This window comes from Alligator mississippiensis, chromosome 16 (genome assembly GCF_030867095.1).
Source record: "Alligator mississippiensis isolate rAllMis1 chromosome 16, rAllMis1, whole genome shotgun sequence".
NCBI lineage: Eukaryota > Metazoa > Chordata > Crocodylia > Alligatoridae > Alligator > Alligator mississippiensis.
In genome coordinates, this window is record NC_081839.1 from 33,134,207 (window position 1) to 33,145,950 (window position 11,744).

The 11,744-nt window shown below is 50.3% G+C and overlaps 1 protein-coding gene across 1 annotated transcript in view; it reads right to left on the minus strand.

Moving 5' to 3' along the window:
* ZBTB16 (zinc finger and BTB domain containing 16) overlaps positions 1-9,760 on the minus strand; it is a 165,290-nt gene extending 155,530 nt beyond the window's left edge. Inside the window, exon 1 of the mRNA XM_014594827.3 lies at positions 8,143-9,760. Within this exon, the coding sequence (XP_014450313.1) occupies positions 8,143-9,389 (1,247 nt within the window). The 5' untranslated portion in view covers positions 9,390-9,760. The remainder of the gene's footprint in view (positions 1-8,142) is intronic.
* Positions 9,761-11,744: the final 1,984 nt, after the last annotated feature.

An 11,744-nucleotide genomic window follows, 5' to 3' on the forward strand; every position in this document is an offset into this window, starting at 1 on the left:
AACTTATGGTGCCCTTCGGTGGCATTTCTACAAAAGAAGGGGCGAAAAAAACAACTCTGATATTGCCCCTGTAATACCACGCATGCTCTGCAGGCCATTTTTCCATGCCATCAATGAATTTTCTTTTACCAAAATTAGTAGCCTGTTTATAGTAATGGCTATAAATAGGCAGGAAAATCTTAGTGAACTTTTGTCCGGGCAATTAAATAAAGAGCAAGCTTTGAAAAAACAGATGCACTTCCTAACGGGATGCCACTTGATTTAAAACTTCAGCTTTCCACATGATACCAGGATCATAAGAAAACAAGCAATTTGTCAAGAGATGCATGTATTTTCTCTAACAACTTACAACATCCTCAGCACTGCTTCTGAATTCACGTGGAATAGTCTTTGCGGTGCTTTTGGATTTTACTTTAAACAAGTTGCAAAAGAAAAAAAAAGAAAAAAAAAATATATATATATATTTTCTTTTGCAACTTGTTTTGCAACTCTCTCTCTCTCTATATATATATTATATATATATATATATATATATATATATATATATATATATATATATATATAGAGAGAGAGAGAGAGAGAGAGAGAGAGAGAGAGAGAGAGAGAGAGATATTAATAATAGCGAAGACAAAAATCATACATCCAGGAACAAAAAAGATACAAAAGCCTTTTACCATAATAAAATTAGATTTTTATTTACTGTTATTTGCTCTAAGAAAACAGTGTTGCAACACGTACCATTAAACAGGCTAATTAGCTGGCCACTAACAGAAGAGTCAATTCTTTCCCACAGCAACACCAAGAGAAAAAAAAAAGGTATTTTCTGTGTTGGTATTACGTGGGTTACATCCTCCCTAAACGTTTCTATATTTTAAAGTGCAAAGCAGGGGGAAACTATTTCATAAGAAATGTAGTGGTGTTGCTCTCAGAAAGCTGCAACAGGAACCAGGAAAAATATCACTGTTCTTGGCAAGATAAATTTCAGATTTCTGCTTCAAGAGGCATCCCCCGCACTGCTAAACAAAGCGGGGAGGGACGGCTGATTGATTGAACAAAATGCTCAACTTAAAAAGCGCTAGTCCACCTTCGCACGATGTTCTGTGTATGGAAATGGTTAAGTCCCCCACTGAATAAATCAAAAGTTCAAGGCTGCAACATACCACAATGTATTCCCTCTTTACATATGACAAGAACCAGAGAAAGCCTGAAATCCCAAGCATCCTGAGCGGGGTCTCCGCTGGCGCTCACAGGTTACGTGATCAGGGTCAGAGCCGTGGACCTTAACTGCAACATTCATTTCCTGAACAGGGCAAGTTCTTTTACCCGTAAAGCTAATAAGAACTTCCTCGCATGGCAAGCTCAAACTGACAGAGCTACTTGTCAGTGACCACGCAGTAGGAGAACGCTGGTTTCTATTAACATGTTATGATGCCAGGTGCCGCTAATAAGGTCCATCAGCAAGAAACAAGAGCCTGCTAAGTTGTCTTTCAAACTCTGGAAATAATCACTGTCAGAGTTTGGGAGATTTTTTTTTGTTGTTGTTTGGCTTTTAGATTGTAGCAGAGGTTAGTGGCGCATAAGTTGCCGAATCCTTAAAGTAAAATTTTAAAAATACAAAAAAGAGCAGGGGGTGGGGGAAAAAACCAACAGTTACTGTATCAGACTACCAAAATGAACGCTAATAACATCTTGCAAAGCACTTGGGATCTGATTTATCACATTTATTGCTTTAATGGTATACTGCATCTGTTTCTCACTGTGACACGTTGAACAGTGCCAATGTGCCTAATGGCATTAATATTACAATACTCAGCTAATCCACTCAAAGACAAATGGAGGTGAGGTTGGCAAAGGAACAGCCAAATGCAGTTACACTTTCCTAAACGGCTACTTAAGATATGCTACAATATAAGGTTTCAACTCCATGAAAGCTATAGATCAACAAGCTAAATGGCAAGAGAGTTGCCAGGCATAATAAATGGTACGTACATCCTTAACCAAAGTTGTTTTATGGAAGCAGAGGAAATAAAAGGAAGAAACGGGGTTATTAAATTGTACGGTTGTAGCTCTGGAGCACGTTGTACTCAAAGTTGCACAAACCAAATGGAAAGGTGGTCCTTGCCACAGTGAGTTTACAATCAAAGCCAGTCCATTATTAAATACACCGAAACAAGTCTGGAAAAGCAGTCACACAGCAAGCAAGAACTCAGCTCTGGAGCTGACTTCTTAATACTTGCAAAAATGCTCAGCTCCTTTAAAAGTTACATTAATGACTCTTTCTTTCAGAGGACTCACCACAAAACTCAGCATTTCCGCTGTGAAACCAGTGCCCCAAAATGTATATCATCTTCACCAAATGGGGCACAGACCTATCCAAAAACTAAGGCAGGCATCGTAGAGAGATACCACCTCTACCATATCACCAGAAGTCAGAAGGGACTGGGATCCCAAGCACTAACTGGAGACATGTCACACTGGGGAGACGGGAGGTCGACTGCCCGGCCACATCCTCACCCTTTTCTCACGCTGACTTTGGCATTCAAAAGATATCATCAATGAAAGTGGCTTCCAGGGGCACCAAAATAAGCGACTTTCTTCTACCAGGAAGACTGGCATTCATCTGAACCATTAAATAGTCAATGCAGCTGCAGATGACCCCATTGCCATGCTCCCATTTCTCCACCGAAGTCATTTGGAACGTCTCTGTGCCTCAGTTTCCCAGACCCAAGAGAAGGGGATGCTAGGATTTCCCCGTTGAAGTGCCAGGTATTATTTAGGCCACTCTTCAGCAAACGTGAGGGGAAAAAAAAAAGCTCAAGGCCTCCTGGCTCCCAGCCCTGGGCTTAATCCACCAGCCACATGGCTTTTGGGCGGTAGCTCAAGCATGAAATCTTCTAGGTCTTCCAAAATTCAGACGTGGGTTTTTCTTCCCCCCTCAGAGGGGACTTCCCAGCTTGTTCTTACTTTCCACGGGCATCCAGATAATGAGATGTATGTGGTCTATTTTCAGGGTATTAAAAGGAAGCCTAGCATTTGGAATAGCCCATCTGGCTTCCCTCCTCCCTAGCCTCATGAGGATGTAGTTATAACATGCTGGTGTTCACAGCACTCCTTCACACAAAGAGCTCCACAACACCACAACGTGCATAAAATACTATAATAACTTAATCGTCAAGATTCCCGGTAACGATCAGGGTCTTGTTTTGTTGGGTAACAATCAAATAAGCCCCATCCCCCCTCTGACCCCCTGTACCTGAGCAGTCCTATCTAACTGACAGGTTAAACACGTGCTTAAATGTTTGCAAAATGGGAGACTGGGGGAAGGAGAAAAAAAAGCATGCAACCTCCAAAAACAAGACACAAAGGTGGGAAGGGAATACTTCTCAAATAATCAAGGTGATAGATCCAAGCTACACCTGTATTACCCCACTGCTTAAAGAAATGCAATTTAAAATACAAAAAAAATCAAGCTGCTAAGAAGAACAAGTTTTAAATGGTTTGGTTTTGTGATAAAAAATTTAAAAAGGAGTTCATTTCAGCAGTTTAGGATAACAGTGTTTTCAAAATTCATGAGTGTTTTCTCCCCAGTCCAAATAAAAAAAAAAAAAAATGTTGAACTCTAGCTTTTTTCCCCCTGCAATTAGAAGCTACAATCAATACCAACATTAGATTAAGTTTGAACTTTACTGAACCTAGAAGGAAATCTTTTATAAAAAAAAGAATAAAGAGCCACAACTCAATACACACTCAATTAGTCAAAATCATAAGATCAGTGAAGAAGAAAAAAAAAACCCAAACAGATCTTAAAGCAGCCTATAAGTTCCCAAGCCTGGTACTTCCGCCGGGACTCCAAACCAGGACCCAAGTAAACAGAGAGGCCTGTACTAATGTAGCTCCGAAATGAGTTGGTTTTGAGTCAACCATAACATGAAATATCTTACGATGACTACATCAGGAGACCAAGGATGGCCGTTGTGACTCAGTCATTAAGCGGGGTCTCAGATTGGCATTCAACCCCCCACAGCCTTGATCTGACCTTGAGCAAGTTGCTCCTTCTGTGCCTTGTTTCTCGTAGTAAAATAAAAAACAACAAATTAAAAAAAAAATCAAGCTCACAACACTTACTTTTTCTTTATCTGTCTGGGCGACTCAGTTGTGAACCGTCCCAAGTCAGGGCTGCTTTTTACTGTGTGTTTGTCCAGTACCCATCATAGTGGGGGCATGATCTGGAGAAGGCCTTTAAAGTGTTTTCCTCATATAAATTAAAAAAATGAAAGTCAGCCAGGGTGAGTTTTGCTTTGCACCCATGTTATTCTCTTTAAACCGTGTTACAAACCTCAAAATCCTACTAGTTCCCAGCAGCAGCCGACTAGCAACATCTCGACAGCAATCCTGACCATACTATTTGGCGATCAGGCCATCCATAGCCTGCAAAACCAAAAGCAAAGTAATTCTCCCCAAACAGACATTGTCATCCCCAAGCGTAGCTGCTCCTGCCACACGCAGCGAGGTGCTTTCTTGACCACCTAAACGACCTCAGTTCCGATTCACAAACGCAGCAGGGGCAGACGGAAATACTCGCTAACCAAAAACGATGCAGACGACCCCTTCACGCTCAAGGTGAGGCCCTGTCCAAAACAGAGCTGGGAGGAAAGACGCCCCACCAAAGAGGTGGTGGGAGGGAACGGAAGAAGCCACTGACATTTATTTAGAGCTCCTGCCCAAGCTAAAAATGAACCTGCATTTGACATCTCGGTGTTCGCATCAAGTTTAGAAAACAAAACCAAAACACATGCAAGTGCTGCAAGCAGGGAGCAAACCGCTGTACTGCAGCCACTTCAGCACCGACAAGCCCTACTCCCCACGAGACATCCCTTGCTCCCATTGAGCAGTCAATAGCAAGCATCCCATTTACTTCAAGGAAAAGGAGCAGCAAATCTTGAATGCTGTGCCAGCGACTTTGGTGGACCTCTGCCCTTCAGCGAGATGACTTCCTCAGACTAAGTCGGCTCTGAAGCCGATCCCAAATCACTGGGAGAGCTGCCATTAGCACAAGGAGAGTTGCTAGCCCTAGAAAAACCAGAAGCTGCCATCTTCTTCCAGTCCAGTAAGTGAGCAGGTGTTTTAGAGATTGATCCTGCTAAGCCTGCTCTGATCACAGCGAGATGAGCTCGGTGGTAAGAAACCTCAGCCCTGCACAAAGAAACTTCCAGTCTTGCCACCACTGGTTAATCCGCTTCCAGGGACAGATGACAGGTGGCAAAATTCTCACTGGGGATGCTACGCAATAGCTGCCTAAATAACCCCTGTGCAAAATACCAATATTTCCCCATTTCTTTGGCAGCAAAGATTATAGCAAGGTCTCATGGCAACATGTCTACACACCTGATGCACTGGTTTAGAAGTATGGGTTCAAGTTATTTAGTGAAGTGTGCCCAAGCTGGCTGAAGATTGTGTATATGCATTTAGCTTGCACCGATAAATGAACCAATGCAGCCTAGCAGGTATGAACAAAGTTGAAATCAAATTAAGAACATTCGCATGAGCTTTGGTATCCATTTAACTCGGTTCGCTTAAAAACGACATTGTTTAAGTTGCTCAACTTGGAGCTTAGGCTAGACCCGAGACCTCATTATTGTACATAACATACTGGAGTGCATTGCAAATATAAATAATTTAAAAATAAAGGCTGCAACCCTAGCAACTGCTGTCTAAATGGAATAAAGCCCATCTCACCATGCAGAAAGCTGGTTCAAAATATGTGCCCTCTTATTCATAACATGCAGTCATTCACAAAGGGCCTCCTAATCATCTGTGTGAATTCGGGTGGGTTTAACTTTCCGCTGAGCCCTGGCTCGGACGGAAGGCTATTGATCAGCAATGGGAACTCTAGAACAGGCTCTGCATTAAAGTTCCCAATTTAATCCCTGCCAAGTTGTCCTCTTGCAGAGTTTCTAAAATAGTTCCTGTGGTGTGGGCAGGAGCATCAATTGTTAGTCTTTGTGTTTCAGAAGGGAGAAGAGGCAGTGTTTGAGAGCACGGCAGACCGCCACGTTAAAATTCTCCCTGCGCCTTCATCTCAGCTCCCGGTCAATGGTGTCCAGCCTGCATCATTTTATAGCAAGCAAACAATGCCAGACCCTCAGCTGATGCAAGTCAGCAGCGCTTGAGCTCCTGCTTACACCCGCTGAGGATCTGGTCTGAGGCACTTATTCTTTTGATTTTTTGTAGGAGAACAGAAGTACAATTCCCATCGATTCTTCAGGAAGTTCTGTCTGTGTCCTCTCAGTACCCGGGCCAGTACTCCCACCTATTTGCTTAAGTGCCGCGTGTATTACAGCACACGCTTGCATATTAAAATCACAAGCCACACTAAGATGTTATGTTAGAAATGTCTCGCAAGCCCGCACAAGGATGCAAACCCCAGAGTCAAGGCTGCCAGTCTGCACTTAAAATGTAACAGGTTGAATAGAGGATTGTTGTTCGGAGGCCCCACATGAGCTGCGGATAAATCCTGCCTCATTTACCGAGGGCAAGATCTAAACACAACAACAAGAGCCAGGGGCAGAGCGGTTCTCCTGCCCCATCAGCAAGGCAACAATATACACACAGGCAGAGCCTCGTGTGGATATTATGTACGTTAGAACTAATTAAACTTGTTGGTTCATTAAAATACTGAAAGATGTTCAGTTTGAATACTCCAGAGATGCTCCCAGGATTTCCTGTGTTCTTCATTTGAATTCCAGGAACTGGAGCCCAAACTGGCCTTCTTCCTCTGATGTCCTACTGGGCAAGCTCCTTGAACCCATTTCCATGCCCACCCCCCCATGAACTGTGTGGCTACAGCATCCCTGTTACCGAGCGTGCCATGCTTTCCCTGGAGTACAGAAGGCATAAAGGCTTGCATTCGCAGTGTAGCCTAAGGCCGACTGGTCTGTGATTACTGCACCCAAATTCAGCTGGGGTCCCCGTTCTTGCTGCTCCCGGCAGGCGAAGCCCTGACCCCGCAGATGGATGTTCACAATCAGACCTCTTTACTGCCCCAGCAGGCCCCACTTAAGTCAGCACAGCAAGCTCCAGCGTTTCTCCGGGCAGATGAATGCACTTGACTGGGCCCCAACTGGCTCCGGAGAAACCCCCAGACCACACCCACGAGTCAAAACTCAAGCAAAGGTGAAACTCTGACCTCCTTCAAAATGGGCCTGAACCTAAAGGGAACTCCACTAAGTTCAGCACACGCCCTCTGACCTTACTCCAGTGTGGCTGGACTCAGAGCTGGGCTCTGTGGCGTTCAGTCCAGAGCCTGGAGATTAAACATTGCCAGAGAGGTTGCTCCCGGGGAGAGGAGCAGCAGCAGACTGGCCTAGAATCAGAGCACAGATCCAGGAGGCACAGCAAGAAACATCCCAAAGCCAACTAAGCAAGATGCAAAGAGCCACAGAGGTCTCACCCAAAAATAATAGTGCGCGCACACATGCACACACCCCAATCTGCAGTCAGATGCCCAGACTAAGTCCCTAGGACAGCAAGCAGACAGATCGCTGAGTGTCTGACCACACAGGCACGCTTCCCATCTGCTTAAAGAAGCAGGCGCTAGAATTGGGAAGGAGATAGATACCTGGGGCAAATTCGGATTTGGCATGAGACAGCACTAGCCACACTCCCAGGCAGCATCAGCCTGGGAAGCTAGTGGGGAGCTTGGACCAACTCTCAGCAAATGAGCAACATCACAATCCTTTGTCAGGCCATTCCCTGCCTAACACGCGGTGCCACTGCCAAATCGTTGCCTGTTGCAAACATACGGTGCAGTAGAGAGGGCCAGCAAAATGCCCGGGCAGCGCACACAGTCCCATGTTTGACAACCGTAGCAGGGAACAACACGACACACAGGTTTTGCACCAGCCCTCTCTGCACAAGGGTGAATCGCGTCCACGGGGGATCTGTCTTCCATGACACAGGCCGCAACCCTCCAGCACAAAATTCACTCACAAACACAAAACAACCCCCTTCCTCCCCCACAAAAAGCCCTGTGGATTGTGCAACAGAAACTGGGGGGGAAAAAAAAGAGAAAATTGCCAATCGTGACAGGACGTGAGGAGAGACCCGATGGCACATTGAGAAGGACGTAGCGGGAAGACTCACCTGTGTTGCTCGACCGTCTCGTTGTCCGGCAGCTCTGCCCCGCACACGCTGCACTGTTCCCCGACGGCTCGGCTCTCAGTTTTCATGCCGGCTGCCAGCTCGCCGAGCTTGCTGAACAGTTCCCTCTGGATAAAGCCTTGGGGCAGAAGGCCCCCGTAAGCACTGAAGTCCATGGACACGGCGAGAGCCGGCTGCACGTGCAGGGCAGAAGTCATGGAGGGCGGCACGCCGAGCACAGAGTCAGTTTTGTGATTTGGTAGCACAGAATAGACGCTCAGGGGCTTCTCGCTCTGAGAAACCGACTGCTCCCCTCCGAGCGGCGCTCCCTGGCCCGCCTCGGGGGGCTGCTCCGCGTTCTCGTCGCGGACATAGTGAAGTTCACGGGCACTTGTGATAACGCTGCTACGGGTCGGGGTCCCGGGCCCGTCCTTGCTCTTGTCGTCGGGCTTGTCCCCGCCAGAAGTGCTGGACTCCGCCGTCCGGGGGCTTTCGTGGCTGGAGGCTTCCTCAATTTGCATCGCTTCTGTTTTCACTTCGGAGAGGCTGGGGTGGCGGCCGCCGACCAAGTGCAAGTCCTCGGAGGGGTTGTGCTGCAAAGCCCCTTGCAGCAACGACTGTCCGATGGTCATCAAACTATCCACGGCCGCCTTGGTGGGGCTCATGGCGGAGAGCCCAAACGACGTGGAGACGGACGGGCTCTGCTCCACCATCACCCCCGTCAAGCTGTGGCCGGCCAGGCTGGCGTAGCCGCTCTCTTCGCTGGAATGCTTGGAGATGAACAGGTTCTTGATGTACCTGGATTTCCGATCCTCCTCCTCCTCGGCGCCGCCGTCCGCCACGCCGACTTCTGTGTCGTTGTCGTCGGAGGCCTGGATGGTCTCCAGGATCTTCAGACACTGCTCCTCCAGGTACTCGATCTCGAGGATCTCCGCCGCGTACAGCAGGTCGTCCAGGTCCTCCACTTTGGCCTGGAGGGTGGCGGTGTAGGCGTACTCCAGGATCTGCTGGAAAGTCTTTGGCGAAAGGAAGTCCAGGGTGTAATGCTGGCTGTTGCGGTGGAAGAGGATCTCGAACATCTTGCTGGTGCAAGCCAGCACGGTGCGGTGGGCGTGGAACTCCTGGTTGTCCACCATGATGACCACGTCGCACAGGGTCCCCGCCAGCCGCATCTGGTTGGCTTTGTGCAGCAGCCCCGTGGGGTGGCTGGGGTTCTGCAGCTGGATCGTGCCCATCTTAGTCAGATCCATGGTGCTCCGGAGGATCAGTCATGAGGGTGTCTTTCCCCCGGGCTGCCTGGGGAAGCGGGGCAGGGACAGAGAGACACAGACAGAGAGAGAGAGAGAGAGAGAGGAAGGAGCCCGTTAGGATCCGGGCGGGCTCCAAGTTTGGCAGCGCCCAGGTGCGGGGAAGTTGCGGGCTCAGCGCCGGAGCAGCGGCGGGCGCGGGCAGTTCGCAGTGCCCGCTCTCATCCTCCCCGGCGCCGCTGTGCTCGCGGGCCAGCAAATCACTGACGCTGCTGCACCCGCGTCAGGGCCGCTCCCCCCCGACGAAGCCTCGGCCCGGCTCCATCTTGACTGCTGGCGCCGGGCTCGCGCCCCCGAGCGATCCCGCCCGCTCGCCCGCACCGCACCGGCACGGCACGGCACGGCGCGGCCGCAGCCACCTCCCGCCCGCCCGCCCGCCCGCCCGGGCGCGGCTGCCGGCGCCGCCCCGTCCCGCTGCCGCTCCGCCCCGCGCTCCCGCCGCGCGCCTGCGAGCCTGGCCTGACACCTAGCTGCCGGACACCCGCGCTCGCCCGGCTCCCGCCCGACACGCACCGCACCGCGATTTGGGAGTGGGGGGGGGGGGGGGGGATAGTCCGGGTTGCGCTAAAATGCACCGCGCTCGTCTGGACCGCACCGGGATGGGTAGTCCGCACTAGGATGCACCGGGCCGGGATGGGGGGGGGGGGGAATCTAAACTACAACGCGCGGGGCTCGTCCGGATTGGATTGGATCGGGCTGGACTATAATGCACCGCACTAGTCTGTACCGGACCGGGGCGGGGTGGGGGGTCTGCACCGCAGCGGGGTGGGATGGGATGGGATGGGTGGTGTAAACTAAAATGCACCGGACTAGTTTGGACCGCACCGGGCTGGGCTGGGCTGGTGGGCTGCACTCGGCTGCACCGGAGCGGAGCGGGCTGGGCTGGGGGGTCTGCACCGGACCCGATTGGACCGGAGCAGGGGGGTGGGCTGCACTCGGATGCACCGGAGCGGAGCGGGCTGGGCTGGGGGGTCTGCACCGGACCCGGTTGAAGCGGATTGGGGGGGTGGTCTACACTCGGATGCACCGGAGCGGGCTGGGCTGGGGGGTCTGCACCGGACCCGATTGAAGCGGATTGGGGGGGTGGTCTACACTCAGATGCACCGGAGCGGGCTGGGCTGGGGGGTCTGCACCGGACCCGGTTGAAGCGGATTGGGGGGGGTGGTCTGCACTCGGATGCAGCGGAGCGGAGCGGAGCAGGCTGTGCTGTGCTGTGGGGTGTGCACGAACATGTGCCGGCTAGTCGGGAGCGGAGCGGGCGGTGTGGATGGATGCGGTGGGGAGGGAGGACGCGGAGCGGAGCCCCGGGCTGCTGGACAGCGCTTCGCCCGGCCGGCCTCTGCCAACAACAAACATGGAGGAGCCGGCGGCTGCCGCGGGGGATGCGCCCCGCCCCGCCCCGCCCCGGCCCCGCCGGCACCTGCTCCCGGAGCTTCCCGGCCGCCTCCACTTGTTGAGCCTCCGCCGAGCCGCGTGCACGGCCGGGGAAGCGGCCGCTTGGTGCAGGTGACCCGCGTGGGAGCGCCCGCCCGCCCGCCCGCTTTACTGCCCAGCCTCTTACAGAAGGGAGACCGTGCAACATTTCGTCCTTCTCAAGTGGCCCGGGGCAGCCCTGCGCCCAAGTTCAGCCCCTTTTAAGCTGTGCCGTTTCTCGGAGAAGCCAGGCAGCACAGCTCAATCATTTGGCAGATTTTTTCCCCTCCCCTTTGCCTATTCCCGGTCCTGCAGGACCCGATATTGCCACAGCTAAAACAACAAATAAGAATGGTATTAGTACAAAGATACCCTTAGGGGTAAAGCCGTGTGCATGTAATCTAAAGAGAATGTTATAGGGAAGTGTGTTTATAATTATAATGGGATTTAATGTACTTCGGGACCAAATGATAGCAGTCATTTAACAGGAGCAGCCTAATAACAGAGGCCTTTATACTGCAAGACAACAGGGCTTAGTTTATCCGGTAAGTATTATAGTGTAGCATTCACAGTGCTATACTTAAGGATAAGGCATCAACTACACCCCATTTTTCAGGGGTTATAACTCTGCCGTTTTAATTGGCAGCAAGCTGAAATTCAGCATGCTGTCTATCAGCATGAATACACATCTCCTCTTCCTTTTTTTCTTTTTTTTTTTTAAAGATTGCTTAAATCAGAGGCTTCCCCTCCACACCTTAAATCAAAAGTGATTCAGGAAAAAAACAGGCAGACAATTATGTGCTTTCAGGTGTTTGTTTACCCCGCTCTAACTGAAGAGGTTGGATTTCAGAACCGAAATTCTGCAGACGGTTAGGGGTACATTTT